Source organism: Vicugna pacos, chromosome 10 (genome assembly GCF_048564905.1).
Source record: "Vicugna pacos chromosome 10, VicPac4, whole genome shotgun sequence".
NCBI classification, from domain to species: Eukaryota; Metazoa; Chordata; class Mammalia; order Artiodactyla; family Camelidae; genus Vicugna; species Vicugna pacos.
This window is the reverse complement of record NC_132996.1, coordinates 34,364,212-34,389,207: the sequence shown is the minus strand read 5'-3', so window position 1 is coordinate 34,389,207 and position 24,996 is coordinate 34,364,212. Positions and strand designations below refer to the sequence as shown.

The following is a 24,996-nucleotide window of genomic DNA, read 5'->3' as shown; positions in this document are numbered from 1 at the left end:
GGCAGTGCTGGTGCACAGGCAGCTCTCAACAAATGTGAGCTGATGTTCCTTTGCCTCTCAGGGTTCCTACAACCCTGAGAGCAGAGTATTAGAATCACCTCTTTATAGGTAGCAAAATCCACCATTGAACTCTTACTGGGGTAGGCAGAATAATCCCCACCCCCGGCAAGATGTGCACATCCTAATCTCTGGAATCTGTGAATATGTTATGTGACATATTAATGGAAAATTAAGGGTGCAGATGGAATTGAGGCTGTTAATCACTCTCTATTTTAAAGAACTTTAAAGTTTTAAAGTTCTTTAAAATAGAGAGTGTCCTTGGTTATCCCTGTGGGCCCGTTGTAATCCTGGGGCCCTTGGAAATGGCAGAGGAGATCAGAAGAGGTCAGAGAGACACCATGTGAGAAGGACTCAACCCACTGTTGTTGGCATCGGCCGTGAAGTAAGAGGGCCATGAGCCAAGGAAGGCAGGGAGCCTCAAGAAGCTGGAAAGGAAGATTCAAGGATTCAAGAACTCGCCTCTAGAACATCCAGACAGGAACACAGCCCTGCTAATACCTTGGTTTTATCTCAGAGAGACCCTGTCAGACCCCTGGGAAGGGACAGACTGGGATTTCCAAATGTAAAACAGAACTGCAGTAATACATTTGTATTGTCTTAAGTCACTACAATTGTGGCAGTTTGTTACAGCAGCAACAGGAAACTAATGCACCGGTTTGCTAAGTACTTTGCTGATACCGCCACCTCATTTAATCTTCACAGTGAGTGAGAGGTATTATTATCCCCATTAAACAGATGAGCCGGCTGAGGTTCAGAGAGGTTGAAGGACTTGATGAAGGTCACACAGCCAGTCAGGGCAGAGCTGACTCCAGAGCCCCTGAAGGGGGGCCCTCTGCCGTGCAGGCCCTGGCCTCCCCTCCGCCCAGTAGGGAGGCATCCTGAGGAAGCTGCCTCCTTCCCTGTAACACCGTTAGTTGCCGTGGAAGCTCTCCCCAGAGTTGCCTACGCCTCGATGGATGACATCGTCCCAGAGGATTTTAATACCGTCCTACCTGAGGCCGTCAGAGTTCCTTTCCTCCGATTATCTCCAAGCCCTTTCCTGCCGGTTCCACTTCTTTCTCTTAGCAGTTCTGAGGATTCCTGGAAGGGAAAGCCTAATTGTGGGGGCTGCTGGCCAAAGCCCTTCCGCTCGTGTGCTAGCACACCTCTAGAGGCAGAGAGGAGGACAGACCCTCGCTTCTTTATTATTAGGGCTCTTAGCACATCGGAGGATGTTTTTTAAAAATCTGAAAATTCCCCCTTGGGAGTGGAAGTACAAGTGGAGGCGTAATGTCTTGCTTTTCGAGAGATAAGAAGAGCATTGCAATGATGTGCTCAAGTCCTCCTTTTTCTCCCCAGGGGAATCCAAATACTGGGTCCACCTCATGGAAGGGAAATGGGGCCCAAAGATTCGAAGTTTGCCCGGTATCAGAGGTGAGGTCGGCTGAGGCCTCCTGCCTCTCAGACCCAGCTGCTTCCCACAGGCACTCGGTGCCTCCCTCTGCTGGGACACGCCCGGGGCCCTGCTTCGGACCGAGGGCTGGGAGTTGGAGGAGGATGTATGGGGACACACATCCCGGGCTGTGAGGGGTGCACAGAGGATGGCAAACTGAAGACAGCCAGCGCTGGCCACTGCTGTTCTCGGATGAACGCCCCGCTGTGTGTTGGTGTGAATCCTGCGTCATCAGCATGGCTCGGGTGGACTGGCTTTGATGCTCTGCATACGCTGCTTGGGCTTCCTGGGCCAGACCCGGGCATCAGGCTCTTTAGTGGGAATAATGGTCCCTTCCCACCGGTGGGAAGCCAGCAGGCAGGTGATACCGAACTCCCACAATAAGCATTTCTAGATATTCAGCATATGTTTCTGGATATTCAATTAGCCGCTTTCTTTTAACCCAAATAAAGCATGCAACAAGGCATCTCAAGAATGGAAGAAAATTTTTCTAAAAAAAAAATCACTGAATTGTACATTTGAAATGGGTGAATTTTATGGTATGTAAATTACACCTCAATAAAGCTGTTAAAAAAATAAAAGGAGTGGAAAAAAAGGAAACATCCTTTAAGAATTCTTATCTGGGATATTCAGCAGCGCTCGCTCCATTATTTAATACTTAGCCTTCATCCTTCTGAAAGCTGACTTCACAGTGGCTCTGCCCAGCAGGCTGGCAGTCTGTTCCCATTTCACAAGAAAGGAAACGGAGACTTGAAGGGCTGGACTGTGGATTTTGTCCAGAGGGAGTGGGGAGGCAGGGTGCCCAGGACACTCCGGGAGGAGGGCCAGGAGATGGGAGCGGCTGTGCCTGCCCCCCGGATGAACCTCAGGCACAGGGCCCCAGTGCACGTGGCAGGCAGCTACCTGCGACACCCGCCTGCCTGTCCTACTCCCCCCCCCCCCACCTCCTTGGCCCGGTGCTCTGGCTTTCACCACCAAATACCCGAAGCTTCTGCTCTGAACTTGCCCTGAGGGCTGAAACCAAAACAGCCGTGGCTTTAGGACTGGCTACAGGGCAAGAGCGAGGCCCCCTCCCCACCCACCCTCATACCCTTTGTGGCTCTGTCTGCAAGAGAGCCATACAAGTGACTGAGAAAATTCGTAAGAAACAGGAAGGCTCTACTGCTTTCCTGGGAAAATATTCCTAAATGTGTCCATGCAAAGGGACCAGAAACAGAGCTGCCACTTCCAAGGAGTGCACAGTGCAGCCTGGGCCGTGGGCTGGGGGTCCTAAGCCACGTGAGCTGTGTCCCAGCTGCTTCTGTCCACCCCTCGGCAGGGCTTAGCCAGTCCTGCTGCCCAGCCCCAAATAACTTTGACCTCCAGCAGCAGTTGTGCCTTGTGAACGCTTCTCTTGCCATTTTAGAGTTCATCCTGAGAGGCAAGGAGCAGAGCTGGGTGCTGGACTCCTGCTTAGGGAGAGTTCTGGGCCACAGCTTCTCCTGCAGCTCCTCTAAAAAGCCACCAGCACCTCAGAGTGCATGACAGGAGCTGACACAGTGGCTCAGCTTCAGAAGATCGGGAGCTCTCCAGGAACGTGGTCCTTAGCGAGGACAGACAGTCAGAAGCAGACGGGGCTGGGCAGCAGCACAATGTCTGTTTCACTCCAGAACCCATTTTCCTTTCATTCCACCATGCAGTCTTGGCAAGACTCCGGAGCGAAAGCAGCTGGGCCGGCCCTCACTCGGGCCGCGCACTGAAGCAGCCACCCTCAAGCAGGTTTTCCCACTGCGCTCAGCATCCGCCACTTCAGAAACCTCGCAGGCCTTGGCGGGGCCTCCAGATGTGCTTCTTGTGCCCAGCTGGTGAGCCTGGGCCCTTGGCTCCACGCTGCAGACTTGGGAGCATTCACTGCTCACAGCTTCGCAAGCTGCTTGTGGCCCCACTGCCCTCCTGTATCTGAATTAGTGCGGAGGCTGTCAGGACGGGAAACTGTAATTCTCTGTTCTCATTAGTGGGCTGCATGTCAGGCACCGTAGGCACATCTTGGAGACCCTATTGTGGCATTTCCTGGATGCTCTGTGTGATCACCAGCAGAACTTTCTGGAAAACAGGTCAGGCACAATGAGGCCTGGGCAAGCTGATGCGCTGAGTGAAAGGTCTCCAGAAACCAGTAATTCTTTTTCACAGGGGCCTCCTAGGAAGGGCTCGAACAAGTAATAGTCAGATTATACTTACCCAGCAAGGCACAAGCACCAACCAATTTGCATGACTGCTGGTCACAGCATGGAGCAGGATCCCGGGCTCCAGGCGGGCCAGGTGTGCACCTTTTAGTTGCTGGCTGGTGGAAAGATCTGGATCATGCCAACCAAGAAAAGGGCCAGAGCAGCTGGGGTAAGAAGGCCACCTGGAGGGACTCTAGGAAGCAGCTGTTTACCCAGCGCTGTGAAGGTATTTCAGTAGTTTAACAGCTCCTAGGAACCAGTGCAGACCGTCTGAGCAGCTTCCCAGGGCCTGAGGTTTTTCCAGTCCTCAAGCCAGACGTGCATCTAGCCCAGGACGTGGAGGGGGGGTTGGGCTTAGGAGAAGGGGGGGTTTTAGCAGCAAGTTCTTTCATGTCTCTGAGCTGCAGCTTCCTCTCATGTGTGATGGGAATGATAGAACCTTCATCATAGGGCCACTGTGATGGCCTGGCCTCACCACCCGGCAGGGCCAGTGCAATGGAACTGGGGTGCAAGGTACAAGGGCATCAGCCCAGGGGCAAAGCTTTTGCAGTAAACACCCAAGATTAGCCTGAAGTCCCCTCCTCATTGGATCTCAAAGAATGTACTTTGGGAAAAAATAATAATAATGCACTTTGCTACTGTGGACATTACCTTTGGTGATGGGGAGGAGGTGGGGCTTTGGCATATGTGCTTGTAGGTTCGTGAACTATTTCCAAATGCTATGGCCGACCCTGGGCCTTTCAGACTTGCAGTCTGTGCTGTGCTTCCTTCCCCATCCACGCAGCCCTGCTGAGGCTCTGGCAGCCCTGGTTCTTGTTCTCCAGTTTCTGCTCTGTAGAGCCATCTGTGCAGAGGCCAAGGGAGACAGCTGGCTGTGGGAGGGTCCCTAGAGAGGGGGGCATAGCATGGCATTGTCTCCCCAGCCTATGAGTCTCCTCAGGCCCCGCTGGGGCTCCTTCTGCCCACAACACCTGGTTGTTCACGGTGAGTCAGGGAAGGCGGAGGAATGCCTCCCGCCCTGCCTGAGCGTTACATAGGTACCACTTGGGTCCTGCATGCGGCTGTCTAGTGGAATAACCCTTCAGTGTTCCCTCTCAGCCTGCTTCTCCCTAGGACTCAGACGTGCACCTAGTGCTGGGTGAGGGACTGGCCTCCGTGCTGTACTCAGAACCCTCCAAACGCTCTGGCATGGCCGCTGGGCTGAGTTCACGGTGCCTTGCTCATCAGTGCCATGGACAAGCTCTCCCTTGGGGGTCCTCAGCCCCCTGAACACACACCTCATTTGGTCAGGCGTGGCCCAGTAGGCCTGAACTCCAGCAGGAGCCACAGCCTGAGTCTGCTCCTGGGAGTGCCTTGTCCCTGGGTGAGAGACGTCTGTGGGTCTGGTCCCTCACTAGATGTGTCCAGATACCCTTGGGCCCCTGCAGTGGACCCAGCCCAGGCCCTTCCCTGAGGTCTCTTTGCCGTCACCCCAACTGTGTCAGACATGGTCCTTCTTAGCTGGCGACCGTGTAGATCTGCTTTCTTACTGGAGAGTGAGGGGAGTTGGGTTGAGGACTGGTTAAGGGGAGGCCACTTTCTGTGGACATGGAGCCCCTTCCTGTGGGGCTGGATGGCAGCAGCATCTTCCCAAGCTGGGATATCAGGGCAGGGCCATTCATCTTTCCCATCTGAACTCAAGAGGAGTCGGGAGAAGAGCACTATGGTGGGCTGGGGGCTCCGAGTTCCTCCATGGCCCTCAGCATCAGACACTTGTTGAGCTAATTAATATTTATTACATGTCAGGCACTGGCCTAAGCTCCTCACATGGACCATCTCAAGTGGTCTGTGAAGAAGATCCTATTATTATCCAGCCCACTTTCCAGATGAGGAAACTGAGGTGCAGATCAGCTAGAACAAACTGGACAATGGTAGAACTGGATTCTGTGGATTCTGTTTCTATGGCCGGTGCTCTTAAGGAAATAGATTAGCAGAGGCAAAGCCTCCTTACCTAAGAGATGTCAAATGTTAGCTGTAGAGCAGGCGGTCAGCACAGTTTTTATTAAAGGGCCAGATGGTATATATTTTCCACTTTGCAAGCCATGTGGTCTCTGCCGCACCCACTCTGCCTTTGCAGTGCTAAAGCAGCTGTAGGTAATACATAAGCAAGTGGATGTGATGTGTGTTCCAGAAAAGCTTTCTTTACAGAATAGATGGTGGGCCAGATTTGACCCTCAGACCACAGTTTGCCATTTGTGATGTAGAGGAAAGCTTCAATGTCCCTGACAAACTGGGTGACCTCATAATTAGTCATTTAACCTCTTCATCTTTGGTTTCCTCATGTCTGGTAACTAACCACTATGGAGTACTTATTAACTAAATTATTTTTAAATGATGCACCGAGCCCCTTGTAAGAGACATGTGCTGTGCTGGGAGCCAAAGATACAGCAGGGGACAAGACAGATGTCATCCTACCCTCATGGAGTCCACACCCGTGAGCACGACAGAGATAACCTTGGGTAAAGACATCAGTCAGCACCTTGCTTGGCTCCGGCAGAAATTCAACGAATACACCTCTTCTGGCCATCACGTCCCTGACTTATTATTCAGGATCCACTGCTTTTAAGTTTGTTCTCATTCATACCCATCCTGAGTAAAAAGGCAGGAACATGTGGTGCAACCCAGGACTTCAATATGTTTATAATCCATCTTTATGCAACACCGGCCCAATTGTGAATCATAATTTTTTCATTAACTGATCTCATTTTACTTGGTAATATCCACTTAGGTATGTGAAGGCAGTAAAACTCCATTTCCGTTAAATATTATCTGATTCGGTTGGTTCACTGATTTAGATTTTTACTGCCCCCCATTCCAAATGAATGAGTCATCCATCTCCTTAGCGATAACAAGGACCTTCAAGATCGGATGAGCCCTGTGTTTCCCTTCATACATGCCCAGCCAGGGGGACAGGGGCAGCCTGAGTTCTGGGATGCAGCTCTGAGTAGCACCATGGTCCTAAAAGCTCTTGCTTTGTCGTAAAAATGCTCATGTCATTTGCAATCTACTCCTTGATGTGGCCTAATCTGTTTAATATATGAGTTTCCTTTCATATCTTTAAGGAAAAGGTAGCCGAGATGATAGACCTTGTTTGTCTTTGGAATTCACGTGGGTCCAGCCCTTGGCTCTGAAGATGCAGTGTTTCTTAGTGGTTAAGACCTCAGGCGACAGTCCCCTCCTGGGATTGAATCTCAGCTACTTTCCTTCCTTCTAAGTGAACTGGGGCAAGGTTCTTATCCTCTGTGCTTCACTTTCATTATCTGTAGAAAGGAGACAGTAACAGTTCCCACCTTGTAGAGATGAGCTGGTGTGTGAAAAATGCTCACAGCAGAGCCTGACTCGTGGTGGGCACTCAGCAAGGGCTAGCTGCGATAGTTGTCCCGGGAGTCACACAGATCTCCAGTTTGGAGTATGTCCCAAGGATATGCGTGTTCACCCACCACCTGTGAGTCCCAGATCCGTTTGCACGTCTTTTGGCATCTCTCTAAGGTCTCTGGCATCGATGTGCTTGCTCTGCTCTCAGAATCATCGGCCCTCTGATTTGCAGGGAGCTACCACAGCCCCCTTCCGTCCATGACATCCTTTGTGTACCTCCAGTAATGGGGGCTTCCTCTCCCTGGAGCATCCATCCCTTCCATGATAGGAGGGTCCTGGGTGCTGGAAGAGTCGCCCTATTATTCCCAAGCCTCCTCCCCTCTCCCAGACTGGCTCTTCTGAACATCCCTCAGAAGGAGGTGGTAGGAAGAGCTGTGGTCCATAGCTCTGAGCTCCCCAGCTGGACCCTTTCCCTATCTCCAGCCTGTACCTTTAAATTACCTGGCATAGGTGTGTCAGGCACCTACTGGCTACACACAGACAGCCAAGGGGACACTGGGAAGTGTCCCAAGCCTGTCTCTCCTGTTCCTAACCCACTTCTGCTTCCTCCTAGTCTCTATCTCATTCCAGGCTCCTGGTTCCATCTCTTACTTATGTCACATTTATGAGTATGGAAGGCACTGTCCAGTGGGTTTGGAATCTCTCTCTAGTTTCTCTGATTTCTGACCTTGAGTGATTACCTGACCACCTGTACCTGGGAATGAAGTCTATAGTCCTGACCCATCAGTCTATGTCCTGGCAAGATCTATCTGTTCCCCCATAAAGGAGGGATTTAAATGATCCGTCAGGCTTGCTATAGCAACCCTGATTACCATGTAGTGTGTGCTTACTCTGAGACATATGCTGGGCTCAGTACTTTATATATGCTATTGGATGTAATCCTCGCAGATCTTGGGGGTGTTGGGTTCCAGGTTTGACTATTCCCGCATTACAGGTGGGGAACTCGAGGCGTTGAGGAATTGAGTGTTTGCCTGTGGTCACATAGCCAGCTAATGGTGAAGCAGGAGTTTATTTGAATCTGCATCTATGTAAATCGAAGCCTCTGCTCTTATAGGCAATAATGCCCCTTCCATTTCCTTGGAAAGTTCCAGGAAAACCGAGAGACCTGGCATTAGGACTGCCCCCCCAACAAAGTCTACCAGGGGTCCAGTGAACAGTGGCCAGAGTGTGTGGGGCCTGGGAGTGGTTTGGCCATCCCCTGTGCCAGTGATTCCCTATCCTGGGGATAGAGTCTGAAGCGACTGGCAGAAGTCTGGCTGGCGGTCCTTGTAGCCAGGCGAATACCATGCTGTGGGACCAGGCAACTCACAGCAGGGCCAGAGAGTGGAGAGGGAGGTGGGCTGTCAAGAATTGGGCAGAGCAGCAGATCCCCAGCTTGGGGATCTGGGTGTGGGGCAGGCTTGGGACTGGCAGGGAATAGGGGTGCAATCTGGAGAAAGAGAGGCAGAAGACCTACTCCAGGGCTGTGGCCAGCATTGCTGGAAGAAAGGCAGACTGGGAAAGGAAGGGGTTCTGACTTAAAGTCATGGGTCATCAGGGTCACATCCATCAGCTTCCCAGCAGACCATGTTGGGGTATTTCCCTATCCTTTATGCTAGTGTTTGTTGGGTGGATGGATGTATGGATGGATGGATTACTGAGTTTGGGGAAGCATGAAGATTCCAGTCTCCCTTCCACCACCTGCAAAGATGAGGCTGAGATTGTTTTACTCAAGGCAATGGTGAGGAAGAGAAAGGGGTTGACATGGCATATGCAAGGGTACACTCTGACCCACTGTCTCCTTATCCATTCTTTCTCCAGAAACCCCCGTCAAACCTGAGGAGGCAGAGGCTGAGCCCTTCACAGATTCCTCCCTGTTTGCACACTGGGGCCAGGAGCTCAGCCCCGAAGGCCGGCGTGTGGCCCTGAAGCAGTTCCAGTACTACGGCTACAACGCCTACCTCAGTGACCGCCTGCCCCTTGACCGGCCCCTACCTGACCTCAGACCCAGTGGGTGAGCAGAGTCAGTGGCCGGGCCCTTGTTGAGCTGCCTGTGGGGAGGTGGGGCCACCACAGTGCTGGGGACAGAGCCAGGACTGGGTGCCTAGACTCCTGAGTGCTCCTCCTGCTTCAGCCGGGGTCTGCCCCCTCGGCCTGTGCTGGGCAGGTCCCTCTCCCCTGCCGCCTCCCTCAGCCTCAGTTTCTCCATCTGCTGAGCAGGGGAAAGCTTTCTTCCATTAGAAATTTTAGAGATTAATAACCTTATTTAATCCTTAAGGGCACTAGAATCATCTGGCATTCCTGTTAATAAGTCATTTTAACCCAATTAGTTGCATTTTTATGAACAATTATTTTTCTCCTGTAAATTAGTTTTTTAAAGCACATCCATCTTCTGAGGCTAACAAGTCATTACACCCGACAAAGAAGTCTGTCTTGACTTCTCTCTTTGTTATAGAAGATGTTCCTTTAAGGTTTGGTAAGAATTTTTATTACTCCTAATTATTAAAAATGTGGGCACGTACCACAGCTGAGAAAATCTCATTAACTTTTGTGAGCTCCCCTCCACATACATACCTTTTTCTGTTTTTCTCCTTATTTTTAAAATTTTCTTAAAGCTGCAAATACAGTAAGCTTTCATCTGGAGTTTTCAGGAAAGATCTTGCTGCTGGGTTTGGAGGCTCTGTTCTTTGTGGAGGAGAGCTCAGTACAGTTTCATAGACATTTATTGAGTACCTGCTGTATGCTGTGTCATTGGGTCTGGTTTTTCCTGGCCCAGGGAAACCTGGAGTCCCCTGGCCTTTGCTGAGAGGCCCCACCACACACCAGTCCTGCCTGCTTCTGCGGGAGAGAAACGGAGAGTGGCAGGGTGCAGGGACTGAGTCCCCGGGGTCTTTCTCAGAAGGGCAGGCTCCCCAGTAAACAGTCTCTGGAGGAAGTAAGTTTTCAGAGGCAACCCAGCCGGGACTTCCAAAGTTTACTAAGAAAGGGTCTCTGAAGGACTCCAGGTGGGCAGAATTTTGCGGTTTCCTGCTGAGCCCCTGGAGAGGAGCAGTCGTTATCATGCAAAGACCTTGCGTCTGTCTGCACAGAGCTTTACAGCTTATAGAGCGCCCACTCCTCACCTGTGGGGCAAGGTGGCTCCTGTCAACCCCTCTTCATAGCCCATAAAGCAGAATCTCTGATAAAGGCAGAGCTGAGCCTTCTGCCTCTCCACTGGGGCTCCTGCAGTGGCTTTACCAATGGTGATTTCTCTTTGCACGTGAACTTGGAAGGCCTTGTCCAGCTGTACTTCAGCTCCAGTGCCAGACACACACCCAAGATTGGAGAGCTGTTGATGGACCACTCAAAACAAGCATGTGCTTGTGTAAAACAGTGCCTCTCTTGGTCTGTTCGTTTCCATGAAAACATTTCTGCCTTGTAACAAGGTCATTGCTTGCTTATCCCGTTTAACTCATTTTGGAAACATCTTTTTTAATATCTTTACTGTCATCCTATTTCAAATTACACCAGAAAACATTAATATAGCATAAACCTTGTTTTCAGAGAAACATTTGATACTTTATTTATATTAAGTCTTTGACATCTCACAGTAATCTTCTGGAGTAGGTACTTGTCTAGGAAACACACACTGTCTTCTGTTACCTTCCTACCCAGGGTGCTCCTGATACCAGATGTTTGGATTTTTTCCACACTAACCAATTCTGTGACACCAGCTGGGTGGCCATACAATTCAATTCCATTTGGATACTATCTACCTGGAGTTAGTGTCATGTCCCGTAAGTTAAGGACTCAGTCCTACAAGGCTGGCCCCACATGTCCCAGCTGGTCACCTGTATTTCTCATTGACTGGCTACAGATTGGGGTTCAGCCCCTCCTTGGGTTCAATAATTTGCTAGAATAACCCATAGAATTAGGGAAAATTTTACCAGTTTGTTATAAAGGATAAAGGATGAGCAAGCAAATCATTTAAGGATTATGCTAAGGGATACAGAAGAACTGGCAAATGAAGAGAGACATGGGGTGAGTCTGGAAGGGTCCCGAGCTCAGGAGCTTCTGTGCCTGTGGAGTTGGGGTGCCTCACTCTCCCAGTATGTGGGAGGCTCTCTGAACTCCACATTTCAGGAATTTTGATGGAGTCATCATCATGTAGGCATTATTGATTGTTAATTCATTTTCCAGCCTCTCCCCTCTCTCTGGAGGAGGGGGCTGAAAGTTCCAAACTTCTAATCATAGCTTGGTCTTTCCGGTGACCAGCCCTCATTCAGGAGCCATCCAAGAATCACCTCATTAGCTCAAAAGATACTTCTATCACACAAGAAATGACAAGGGAGCTCTGGCTCAAGAACTGGATCAAAGACTAAATATTATCAGGAACTGGGAGCACAGACCAACAGATGTGTTTCTTACTATTTCACAGTATTGTTATTGGTCTCCATTTTACAGAAGGGGAAACTGAGGCACAGAGACCTTATATAATCTGCCCAAGTGGTAGAGCTTGGGATTTGAACCCACACAGTCTGGCAATAACCACCACTGTGTGTTACTGCCTTGAGGTGTCCTTTGTGTCACTCTACTGGGAATGGGGACCTGCTTTAACAGTGTATAGTATGGAGCTGATCAGCTTCTCTGGGTCAGGAGGGTCTCTCTGTAAGTGTTAGGCAAAATTGATTTAGGGAAACTCAAACCCGTTATCAAGGCATAAACTGATACCTCAGCTACGCTAATGTTGGGATTTGGAGCGAGGAAGGTGGGGGTGGAGGGAGCATCTGGAGAGGAAGCCTCATGCTAAGGACAGTCTCTAGAAGAATCAGAAGAATCACGCCAGGTGGACGTTGCTTCTGTCCCAGCCCCTGTGCCTTTCCGCCAGTTACCTCCTATTTGCCCTTGGGGACCTCTGGTCCTGGAGGCATCCTTGGATTCTGCCCTTCGCTCTTTATGTTCTTGACTTTGCTCTTCCAAGTTCTAACCCTGGCATTATGCATGTTGGCTTCATTCCTGGACCAAAAAGTGGGTGTCTCGAATCCTGCCTCACCCTCCCTTCCATCATCTCTGGCTGGACCCTTATTTTGTCTCCTTTCTTGGGAATCTGACCCACCTTGTCCTCTATCTGAGAAAGGACCAAATTGTGAACAGTGTCTTATACACAGGATCAGAGGTAACCAGAAGGAAGAAAGTCCATCCAGCTAGTTGCTGGGTTTCATTGGTTTATTCATTCAAGAAGCATTTCTTGAGCACCAAGTGTGTGCCAGGAGTAAAGCAAGGAGCTTCCACAGTAGTAGGATAGAGAATGGAAGGTGGTGGGAAAGTGAAACAAGTGATCAGAAAACTTGCAGGCCATCTCCTGCCTCCTTGGGGAGGAGTCATCCTTGCAGGTTTCTAGTAAGTCAGGGGCTATACTTGTCCATGGAAGCCCTGTCCTCCTGGGGCCTCTGCTCAGGAAGGCTGGACCTGGGGAACGGTGTCTGTAAGGAGCCCCCCTTTACCAATTTTGACCACCCTCCCCTGAGAAAGGAAGGACACGGGAATCTGAAATGTGTCATTAGCCTAACCTGGGCTCTTTGGTTCATGCAGAGAGAGGACAGATTTCCTCTGGGTGCCAGGACACTTGGCTTTCGGGGAAATCAAAGTTCATTCATTCTCCTGCATTGTTACAACAAGAGCAGAGCAGGGCTTTGGCTATCTGGGTGGGACGACCCAGAGGAGACAGGAAAGTAGTGGCCTCCTGGACCTCACTGCATGGTTGCCTTTGCCTGATCTGGGCAGTGGTTTGCCCTCTTGCTTCTTGGGTTGGAAGACACCTAGGCCTGAGGATTGAAGGGAAGAAAAACTGCATCTCAGCCTGGCTGGACTTTGCTCCATACCTCATGTCCCCAGATGCAAGCTGCAGACATCCCCGTGGTTTTCTCTAGGTCCCTCCTCTGGCCTCCCAGTGTCCCCTCTCCTTCTTGTCTGTAGGATCCAAATGTAACCTCCCAGAGGCAAAAAGAGAAAATGAGAAAAACAAGTCTTGATTGGAATGTGATTGATTTTATATGTTTATATGTTATATGATTTTATGTTTTGTCAAAGCCCCATCAAACTATACACTTAAGATCTTGTGCATTTTACTGCATGTAAATGAAACATCTATTTTAAAATATAGGGCATGGAAAGAAAACAGGGAAGACTTCTGCCTGCAGAATGAAGAGGGAGGATGGAGGTAGCATCATTTGGGAGGGTCATTGAGAAGATGGATAGTGATTGTGGGGAAGGAGTATCATGGGGGGCTTAAAGCAAGCTCGCCAGCTCAGGCAGGAAGGTAAGGGTGGGCCTCCCACCCCTGCAATGGTGGTGGGGTCAGTAGCACATGGGTATGTACTCATCAGTTCCACAGCAGCAGGTGCCTGCCTCAGTGTTTTCTGCAGGCAGGGGCCAGGGGAAAGTGTAAGGGACGAGCACCTGATCTAGTGGGTTTGAGTAGGAAAAGGGGGAGCTCCGGGTCCTGGCTTTAGGGCTATCCTGTTGCCATGGTAACTCTATGGCCTACCTGCAATGTAGCTCAGGGCAGAGCCTCTGGAGGTGCTGCTTCCTGCCTTTTGCTGGCAGATCCTCAGAGGTTCCTGAGCTGTCAGTAATGATGCCTTTCTCTCCAGCATCCCCTGAGGTCCACATCCCTCCAGAGGTTAGGGTGACCTGGCTCTTGGGTTACCTGGTGGGTTAGGGTGTGGGGCTGAGGCACAGGGGGCTGGTAAAGGGGATTAAGCTATTTTCTGTAGCCCCAGATGGGAGCATCTGGGATAGATCCACACACACCCCCACCAAGGAGCCCTGGGTTCTGAGCTGAAGAGATCCTGTGTGAACATCCAAGTGGAAAGAAGCGGGATGGGATTATAGCACAAAAAGAGTGCAGCCTGGAGCCAGGGCTCTGGGTCCACCCCGGGAGCAGGTTAGGTCCCATCCAAGGTGGCTGCCACCACTGTGAGTATGGTCACAGGTTTGTGTGTATGGATCGGAAGGCCGTCGGGTCTTCATGGTGCAGCCTCTGGACGTCTGAGGTTTCTGAACTTCAGGGTCAGCAGGGCTGGCTTCATGAGTGTGTGTGGTAGGCAGAATAATGTCCTTCTGAGGGTATCATGTCCTAATCCCTGGAACCTGTGAATATGGTATGTTACATGGCAAAGGAGAATTAGGTTGCAGATGGATTTAAGGTTGCTAATCAGCTGAGTTTAAACAAGGAGATTATCCTGAGTTATCTGGGTGGGGCCGATGTAATCACGGGGCACTTAAAAGAAGAGAGAGCCAGAGAGGTGGCAACGTGAGAAGGGCCCAACCAGCCAATGCTGGCTTTGAAGGTGGAAAAGAACCATGAATGTGGGCAGCCTTTACACACTGAAAAAGGAAAGAACGATAGCTCGGAGATTGTCAGCTAGAACCTCCAGAAAGGAATGCAGATCTGCCGACCCTTTGATTTTAGCTCAGTGAGACCTTCGTCAGACTTCTGGCTTCCAGAACTGTAGGATAACAATTTTGTGTTGTTTGAAGCCACCAAGTTTGTAGGAATTTCTTACAACAGTAATATTAGTATCAGGACCCTGTACAGAGTCCCCTGTTCCATAGGAACCCAAGAAGGCAGAAAGTGGCTCTGTGCTTGGTTTCATGCTCTGCTGGTGCTGTGTTAAAATTCTTACTAATTTTTGAACAGGGCCGCCATATTTTCCTTTTGCACTGAGCCCTGTAACTTGTGTATCTGGTCCTGGGGGAGAAGAAGGGCAGCTTCGGTTGAGGACCCGGCACCATGATTGCTGGCCCACGTGGGAGCTGCTACCTGGGGCTGAGGATTTATACCAGGCGCCTCTGCTTGCTGGCTTACTGTGTGCCCAGTGCTATGCAAACTGCTTCATGTCTGTTTTCTCCTTTAACTTGATCCTCAAGTCTCTCTGGGGTACTTATTATTATCTCCATTTTATATAGGGGAATAGTGAATATTTGTAAGGTTAAGAAACTTGTTCAAGTTCCCGCAGGGGGCATGTAGCAGAGCCAGGGTTTTCTCCTGGCTCTGTGTCTCTAGGGCACTACTCAGCACCCTTGCCTCACCTTGTCCAGGGGAGTTTTTCTGATGTGGGATCTCAGCTCCATGGAGATGACCTCAAGCTCTTTGAAAGTTGGGACTTCCATGAGGACAACCTCCGGACAAAGGGGTAAAATCAATGGCCTGAGTTATGCTTCTGCTTTTGCATCAAAAATGCTAACTACACAAACACAGGGGGAAATACTTTTTAACTAGAGCGATCTTGGAAAATACTTTGGTTCCTGGTTACTTAAACACATTATGGGCCAATAGCAATGTTCTTTTTTTTTTAACATATTTTATTGATTTATAATCATTTTACAATGTGTCAAATTCCAGTGTAGAGCACAATTTTTCAGTTATACATGAACATATATATATTCATTGTCACATTTTTTTCTCTGTGAGCTACTATAAGATCTTGTATATATTTCCCTGTGCTATACAGTATAATCTTGTTTATCTATTCTATAATTTTGAAATCCCAGTCTATCTCTTCCCACCCCATGCCCCCTTGGCAACCACAAGTTTATATTCTATATCTGTGAATCTATTTCTGTTTTGTATTTATGCTCTTTTTTTTTTTTCGATTCCACATATGAACGATCTCATATGGTATTTTTCCTTCTCTTTCTGGCTTACTTCACTTGGAATGACATTCTCCAGGAGCATCCATGTTGCTGCAAATGGCGTTATGTTGTCGGTTTTTATGGCTGAGTAGTATTCCATTGTATAAATATACCACCTCTTCTTTATCCAGTCACCTGTTGATGGACATGTAGGCTGTTTCCATGTCTTGGCTACTGTAAATAGTGCTGCTATGAGCATTGGGCTGCAGGTGTCATCCTGAAGTAGGGCTCCTTCTGGATATATCCAGTAGCAATGTTCTTAAAGTGAATGTAATCCTGAGCCGTATTAATATCTCTAAACGGGGAGATGAGAGTTCTGTTCTCTGCTGTTCAAGTCACAACTGCAGATTTGGGTTTTATGGGATGTAGAGAAAGTGTGATATGTTTACAGGAGGACAACTCTGAAGAAAAACTGGGTAATGTGACAAACAGATGAAGTCACTGCTAGATTATTTAAAATCTGATTCCCTGGCTCCCAAGGCTGGACTCTCATTTATAAGCTGGCTGACCTCCAGCAAGTTACCTCGCCTCTCTGTGCGTTGGTTTTCCTGTCTGTAAATTCGAGATGGTGATTCAAAGATTAAATGTGTAATATATTGAGAGCTCTTCAAACATTGCCAGAAACATAGTAACTGCTATTGAACTTGCTGCTACTTTTTATCTGGGTCTCTAATTTGTAGAAAAGATGGCTTGGAGGGACACGGTCATGACTTTAATGACCAAAAGGACCACGAGGCGGACAAGGAGCCACACAGGACAGGCCTTCCACCCTGGCACTCGATCAGAGGAGGGCCAGGCAGGCACTGCAGGACAGATCAGCCAGAGTGATTTCTCCCCAGCCCCAGAGTCTGAGGCATCAGAGGCCAGAGCCAGGCTCTGCTTTAGGGCAGGAAGGCCCCGTCCTCCTTTTTCTGAGCCATAGGGCCTGCCTTCGTCTACCCTGCGCTCCTCAGCAGTCCTTGCCCCGGGCCTGGCCTGCTCACCAACAAACCCACCACCAGGAGACGCTTAGTCCCTTACGTGACGTTTCCACCAGCGCCAGCTGAGTGTTGTTCCCTGGGTGGCTATCCATGTCCTTCCAGGGATCCCATTTCCCCTGGATTTTTAATAAGATGTTTTAGGAACAGATGGCCACTCTGCTTCCTATGGGCTGTTTACATGTAAATGGTTCGTTTCCCTCTCGTTCTCCTTGCAGTTGACGTTGAGCCGAGCAGCTCTTTTCTCTGAAACAGTAGAGTCCCCAGAAAGGATGTTTGTAGAACTTTTGCCTCTGATAAAAGCTGGACATTTTGATGATCACGTCAGCTTAGAGTTTTACCTGTAGTGATTGGTGTGTCCGATTCTGTTCCTAGATCCGGCTGGCCCATTTCTCTTACCTTACTGACTGTTAAAACTCCCCGTTCTCAGATGTCCATTGTCTCCTCCCTGGAGCCAGATGTGGCGTCTTGCTGGGTCCTTGAAGCCCCTGGCCACACTGAGTATCCCCACTGCCTCCACCGCCCCTCTGGCTTACTGGATGATCTGGCTTGTTGCTGCAGTCGGGCAGGCAGTGAATGCTCAATTCCATGATTCCTGGCCTGTCAGGCCGCTGTGGAACGCCCACCCACAGAGCTTTCACAGGCCTGTGCCCGTTCCACTGTGCACTATTCAGGCATTGACTCCTGTGTTCACTTAGCCAGCCAGCCAGTGATTTCTGAGTTTTTACAGTGTGCTGGACACTGTGTGAGGCATGAGGGGTACCTGGTGAGTAAAGCAGAGGTGGTCTTGACCTCACACAGCTTATAGTCTAGTGGAGACACTGACGTCTATTAAATAATCATGTAAAAACACATTGCAGTAGCATATATGTGGCATGAAGGACAAGCGAAGAGGGCCGTGAGAGTCTAACGGGGGAACCACTGCCGGTGACTTTCTCCGGCTGGAACTCAGTGCTGTTTCAGAAGGCCCTGAGCTCCCGTCTTCAGGAGAGTTGAGTGAAAGGAGAGGGCAGCACCGAAAGCCCTGTCCCAGGCCCTGGGCTCGGAGAGGAGGCTGCCTGCTCCCACCACTGGCCTCTGAAGGCTCAGGGGTTCAGGGCGGTGACCAGCTGCATTGCTCCAAGGCAGACGGTGTAGCCAGGTGAGAAAGTGCAATAATGAGCATAACAGCACAGGGCTTTGCTCGGCAGTAATTAAAGAGCTGCAGGACAGGGACGGGCCAGCTCTTCCTTAATGAGGAAGGCTGCAGGATAACCGGCGCTGAGCAATTTGGAGAAATCACAGTGGGGCCCCAGCCTGCTTAAGAGCAAGAGATTAATAAACTAAAATCACTGTCTCTATGGTGACCAGAAATTTGCGGAAACTTCTCGTATTCTATTTCCAGCTCTCTTTTTCTCTCACCAAAGAGGAGCGGGGGAAGGGAAAGGCGAGCCTTTCCCCAAACCTGCTTCCTGTTTAGAATTGGAGTAAAGCCATTAGGGTAACAAATTGGTGTAGAATTCATTCATTCTTGTATTTAGTGGAAGAAATATTTCTTGAGTTTCTCCCATGAGGTGGGTACTGCACTGAGGGTTCAGCGGGACATGGACAGAGTGCCTGTCCTCCTGGAGCTTATGTTTGGTTGGGGGAAACAGGCAAACATGGAAACAAAGGGTATGATTTCATATCAGTGCTGAGATGCAGAGTAACACAGGGTCCGACGACAGCGTGGTGCCCTGGCTACTGTTCTAGAAGGAGTGGTCAGGGAAGGGCTCTGTGAGGGGGAGAGGTCTGCTCAGAAGCTTACGATGGCGTGCCACCCTGAGCCGTGCAAAGGCCCGGTGGGGCCAAGGGAACAGTGCCGTGGCTGGAGAGGAGGCTGTGGAGAGAAGGAGCTCATAAAACTGCAGTGAAGGGAGGAAGATGAGGAGGTGGAGGGACAGAGGGACTTAATGAAGAGACAAGACTGACTCCTTAAACTCATCAAACCCTTTCCAAAAATTTGTTGTTGTTGTGAATTGTGTTGTCAAAACAACACTGAAAAGATTGGTGGTTAACAGTCAAATAATTCTTCTGGCTAGTGCTTATTTAGGGCTACCAAGACCAGCAGTCGGCCTTTCCTTCGGCTTGGAAACTGACAGAAGTACTAACACACAGCCTACTTGCTAACTGCATTTAAAAGTGCTACATATGTGGTCAAAGTGCTGGCACATGACCTTTGATTTTCTCTTATGAAGGTGTAATGAACAGCTTCTAATACGGCCACTTTATCAGTACAAGTTTACTGTCTGCCCCACTAGCTCCACCAGCCATGAAGACTGTGACCTTACGTCTGTTCCCACTTCTCCAGAGGCTCCCTCTGAATTCTCAGAGCCTCACCATCCGGAGCTGCCCATGGTTCCCGAGTGCTTCCCAGAGTTAGGAGTAAACTGCCTTCCCCTCCCCTTTTCCCTTTTTAATTCTCAACATAACCACCCCATCTCCCCTTCCAAGGAGACCAAGTTGAATTTCTCCCAGTAATGGCCACGGCCGTCCTGATGACTTCAGCTGCTGTGTCCGGGAGCTGCCATGTCCGGGAGCTGCTGTGTCTAGGACGGTCTTTCTCCAAGCAGAGTGGAAATGTTACATTTGTTTTACAAGCTAAACTCTGCTGATCACTATTTTCACACGAAAGACCCTTTGGAACAAGGTTTTTATATGACAACCCTCTTGAACAGAACAGGACACCTAGTATAGAGCATCACATTCGTGTGTGTTCATTGTCTCCCTCTACTGTAATGACCCTCCCTGAGAGCAAGAACTTTATTTTGCTACTGTGCTGGCTCCCAAACTTAAATCAGGATCTGGCACATAGTAGGTTTTTGGAATTAAACAAAACTAACAGGTTTATTTATTTTATCCACGCGTACCTTGGACTTATTGCAGGTTCAGTTTCAGACCTCTGCAATAAAGTGAATATTGCAATAAAGCAAGTCACACAAATATTTTGGTTTTCCAGTGCATTTAAAGTTATGTTTCCAGTCTACTGTAGTCTATTAAGTGTGCAATAGCATTATGTCTAAAAAAAATTCCACTTAATTTTAAAACACTTTATTGCTGAAAAGTGCTAACCATCATATGACAACACAGAGGTGCCACAGACCTTCAATTTGTAGAAAATGCAGTATCTGCCAAGTGCAATAAAGCACAGTGCAGTAAAACGAGGCATGCCTGTATGCAGCCTACATTTTACATGTGTGCTGCTGATGTCAGCGTGCTCTTGTCATTTAAACCTCCTCCTCCTAAAGGAGTCAAGTCCTCTCCCACCAGCTGGTCCTTCCTCTTCTGCCCTCCCTCCCCTGGATTCATGGCCCCAATTTCTCATATTCAGTCTCCAGCAGCTTGCAGTTTCTTTGCAGTGTAATTAAGTGATCCCTCCAGGCCAAGTGTCCTGACCTCCTTAAATCCTTCCTTCCTCCCCTTCTTTCCTGGGAGCTGCTCAGATCCCCGCCCTGGTAATAGCCATGGTGCTTTTTTTCTACACGGCGTGGCACCTAACCTGAACGTGGGTCTGGGTGAGCAGACAGGTGAAGGGCAGGCAGGGTAAGACGAGGAGGGAGAGTTTTTAGGGAGAGTGCATTGGGGGCAGGGAATACAGCCACCCAGGTGCTGACTCAGCTGTGCCCCGACTTGCTGTATAATCCGGACAAGCCCCTCCCCCCCTCCAGGTCTTGTCCTAGAGGAAGGGAGGCAGAAAAAATGGTCACTTAGGGATCTACTCTATGCAGTACAGGGTCCTCTATATTATATATGGCGAGTGGAAGACATCTCACTAAAGAAATAGTTTGCAAACTTTTTCTTCCTCCCAGCCAGTGCCTGGTCACCACAAATGCTGCAAGACACATCTGCTCACCACCATCATCCGCTCATCCCTGCTCAGTGACAATAGTGGTCCGCCCAGGAGCTCGCAGTTTCAACACTGAGAGTCCCAAGCACACCGGCATGGTTGGTCATCTTATGATTAGACCACAAGCACCTGAAGGGAAGGACAGATCTTGCCCACAACTATATACAGTCTACCTGGCCCTGTTCCTGGCAAACAAGAGGCATTTACCCAGCATCTATTAAATACATTGATATGACCCTTTCAAAGTGCCCAACACACACATACTGACAGACACAGTCATGGATCCTATCTTCATCCCAACCTCGAAGCAGAACTTACGTGGCTGAGGGGAGAGGGCAAAAGAGGGAAGAAGAATTTCACATCAGACGAGATGTCCTCAAACCTCCCGGTCACACCCGCCATCATCACTGCCAGACACTGAACTCAGGACAGAAGCCTGCCTGTCGTGAGGCAGCCCCAGGCCTTCTGAAGGAAGACGTGTCCAAGAGCTGCTATGGAAGAGGACTGTTCCAGACCCAAGTGCAACGCTCCTGCTCCAGAGTCTGGCCACTTCACCCAGCACCAGCCCCCGCCGCAGGGCTTTGCCTCTCATATTCACAGGCTGAGATGTTCTCCCCAGCACCTGTGTCCCCCAGGGTCTGGCCAGCACCCCTTCTGCTCCCCAAGCCTGCCATCCCCGCCGGCTCTGGCGTCTGCCTCTGTACTCCCCCTTCTCCGCTCGCCTCTCCAGAGAAGGGCCAGGGGATGTGAGGATCGGAGAAGCTGCGCATGTGTAACTGGCCCTTCCCTATTTCTGCTTCTTGAGAAAGCTTGACTGTGCCAGACCTATCCCTTACTCATTTTGAGAAGAGGCACATTCTCCTGTAAAATTAAGCTATAAAAGTTCCCTTTTTACTTTTATTCTTGTTCAAAGTTGAGCCATTTTCCACTAGAGATAAAAACAAGGCATTTCTGAGAGGGGAGTACTACGGTTGTCTAATAAGCCGGGATTGATGGTCATGATAAAGTCGACTTCATCGATCTCTGCACTCAGAAGGCGGTGCAGGGACGGGAGCAGCCACACAGGGAGCCTCCCAGCAGAGCTCCCCAGACTGTTTTGAGCTGTTTATGAGGCGAGTTTATGTCAAGAATTTTAGTGCTGCCTTCACCTGCGAGAGGCAGGGAAGCAGTGGCAGACTGAGCGAGGCTGACCCAGGCGCCCGGCCACCGGGTACCGCCCAGGGCAGACACCTCCACACTGAACGGGTGGACTCTCCGTCCCATGCATCTGGTGAGACACCAGTGCTGGGACAACTCAGAGACCTGACCGGGGAAGGGCAAAATGGGAGTCACCGCAGGCCAACTCTGATGAGAGATGGGGCAGATGTAGGGTGTCTACTGGGATGACAGGGGCCGATAGGATGAAATACTACTGTGCACGTAAAACCTAAAATCTTCCTCCTGTTCCACTTCTCCCGTTGAGTTAACAATCTCCAGAATCTCAACCATCTGCAGCTGCTTAAGTTCAGTTCCTTCCTCCTTGAGAGCACACACGTAACCCAGGAACGAAGACCCACTGCGTTTTCTGGGCAGTGCTTGCAGGGGAGATGGACAAACTGGCATTCTCTTGGGGACCATGGCGCTTGGAACTGTCTGGCCTCTTGATGGGTCTGATTTTAGGGCCGCGTGTTCCTCTTCCCATGGAGAGTGGCGCGTAGACGTTTATGATTTTGCCTCATATCCTTCAGGTAAGAGACCTCCAGACGGCTTTAGGGTTTCGGTGGAGCTAGGGGGGAAATAGGACACTTAGGGACAGACTCCCCTGACCACGTCTCCCTGAGGGAGGGACCTTGGTGTGGATGTCAGGAGACCAGAGTTGAGATTCTGTCTTGGTGGCTGACGCATGGTGAGACCCAGCCTCTCTGAGCCTTAGTGTCTTCATCTGTGAAGTGAGATTGGAATTGTCCTTTTGTCCCTCATTTGTGCTGAGACTCTGACTCTAGCTTCAACCTGTTTCTGGAGGCTGGATCCCTGAGAGGAATGAGAGGTAGGAGAGGCCCAAGGCAGCACGCCTTCTGGAGTGAGGCAGAGTGGGTTCTGGCTGCAGGAGTCTCTGGAAGGAGACATGCTTTGCTCCTGAGGGAGGTGATCTAAGGTCTAGCCTCACCCAGGCGTTGGCTGCCATCTTGGAAAAATGAAGACTTTCTTTTGATTGCATTTTCCATCCTATTGGATTTAGAAATATTGAGTAAACACTCAGTGACTGTCTGCTGGGTTCCAGGCCCTGCACTAGGTACTAATGGTACAACTGTTCAGCTGGATAGTCAATGACAAATTCAGACTGGGGAGTGGAGCAAACTGGTTTCAATGGTGGTGGGCCTGTCTGCTGTACACTTAGGGTTTGTCTGAAGTGCATCAAAGAAGAGACCTTGGGAAGCATCTGGACTCCTAAGTCCTCCAGCAAAGCTGGAGCCAAGACATGGGTGGGCCAGTGCCTGGGGTCACTCAGCTCCTGGGGTGACCCTGGCCAAGTCAGTGACAGATCTAAGAGCCCTGCTGCTCTCCTTTCCAGGTGCCGCAACCTCTCATTCCCCGACAGCCTCCCAGAGGTGAGCATCGTGTTCATCTTTGTCAACGAAGCACTCTCCGTGCTGCTGCGCTCCATCCACTCAGCCATCGAGCGCACGCCTTCCCACCTGCTCAAGGAGATCATCCTGGTGGACGACAACAGCAGTAACGGTGAGTGCCCGGCTCCCCTCCCTGCTCCGTGCCGACCCCTGAGTGGAGGGCTCAGCCTCCGCTCAGGGTCCTCTCTCTCAAGGTTCTCCGTGGCTGCTCCTCCTCTGGGATGTTGCCTCAGAGATGAGAGATTCATGGTGGTGCCTCCTCAAAAGCACCCTCTCCTCATCCCAGAGGATCTTGGGCCCCAGGCTTTTCCTTACTGGCTGTCAACTCTCCCCCCTAACATCCCAGTGCAATATGGTAAGACAAATAGCCCCGATCTCCACCCCCTCCACGTACAGAGTGAGCCCTTCCAGTGACCCTTTTCTGTGAAGCATCGCTCCAACTTGCTGTGTTTCGTGGCCTTTGCCTGGAAGATTGCTCGTTGATGTTGTCTTAGCAGTGGTGGTGATGACGGTGGAGGTGTGGATGGTGCTGCTGGTTGTGGAGGTCACAGTGGTGCTGATGGTGGGGATGGTAGAGAACGTGTAATGCAGTGACAGCAACAGAGCTGCTGAAGGTCTAGCCTCTTTTCCAGATCCCCTGCTCCCCTTTCCATCTGGCCCTAATAAAGCCCCAGTCGAATCCCTCACGTCACCGTCTCCTCTCCTCCAGCCGCTGCCACCTACCTTTTCCCCTTGGTTTCCATGGCCTCTGATTCCCTTCACAGATACCATCCCCATAATATTCTCCAAACTTAGAGCCCGTGTATTGAGACATTTAAGAACCAGTGCTCTTGATGGGACCATTAATATGGATGTGCTATGGATGATGCATGACTTTAAAAAGTAGACCGCTGGGTCACAGGAGCCCAGAGTCACGGGGCTTGTGTTGTCTTTAGCGCTTCCTCTGATGTCAGGTAGTAAATTTCCCAATGAATCGGTTGCCGTAATGAGACGTTCAGAGGAGCAATTCGTGTTTTGTTATCAATTAAAGCTGAAACATATCAGATAATGAAATATATTTAATCTCCATCAGCAAATTTTCTTTTTCATTTTATCATCATGTAGTATGAAGTGTAGGAGCAGCGCTGTGAAGCGGGTTTTAGGGCTTTCTTTCTGCAGGGCACTGCTTATGAAACACTCGACTCTCATTGTTCCAGGAAGGAAAAGGCATCAAAGGACAGCAGCACGTGGGCAGCGTAGGTGTAAAGGTGATGGTCTGTTGTTAGGGAGCGGGAAGGGTCCAGCTGCCCTGTCTCCAGCAGATACCTACTGCCACCTCACTTGGATCAAGGAGTGGGTGCCTGAGAAAGCTCCCATCCCCAGTGGCTGATACAACAGCAGCGTGACTAGCCTGCCCACACCCCACCTTGCTCCACCCGGGCCAGCCGGCCCCCCCACCGGTACTGTAAGGAGACTGAGGGTGGGAGAGGGAGAGGGTGTCCCCCAAGCAAGAGGCACCCCCAGGCCCCGTTCCACTCCACTTCCTCCTCTCACAAGAGAGGGAACGAAGCAAGAGGAAGAGGGAATTCTGGGGCCTTTATCACAGCCTGAAGGACACCCTTTTGTCTTAAGCCCTGTGGGAAAGAGGGGGGAAGCCGATGTTGCGTTGGAGAAGTTTATATGAGGAAAGTCAACCAGAGAGAGAAGGTTTCATATTTGCATTTAAAGAGTTTAGACTTTCCTTGGTAAACGGTGATGACCAGGAAAGGTTTGGGGTCAGAGGAGTGATGCAGTCAGGGCTGGG

General features: G+C 50.1%; 1 protein-coding gene across 2 annotated transcripts in view; it reads left to right on the top strand.

Moving 5' to 3' along the window:
• GALNT18 (polypeptide N-acetylgalactosaminyltransferase 18) overlaps positions 1 to 24,996 on the top strand; it is a 307,990-nt gene that overhangs the window by 148,971 nt on the left and 134,023 nt on the right. For both annotated transcript variants that reach the window (XM_072969508.1, XM_031681195.2), the window contains exons 2-3: positions 8,911 to 9,103; positions 23,159 to 23,325. In XM_072969508.1, coding sequence (XP_072825609.1) covers positions 8,911 to 9,103; positions 23,159 to 23,325 — 360 coding nt within the window. The remainder of the gene's footprint in view (positions 1 to 8,910; positions 9,104 to 23,158; positions 23,326 to 24,996) is intronic.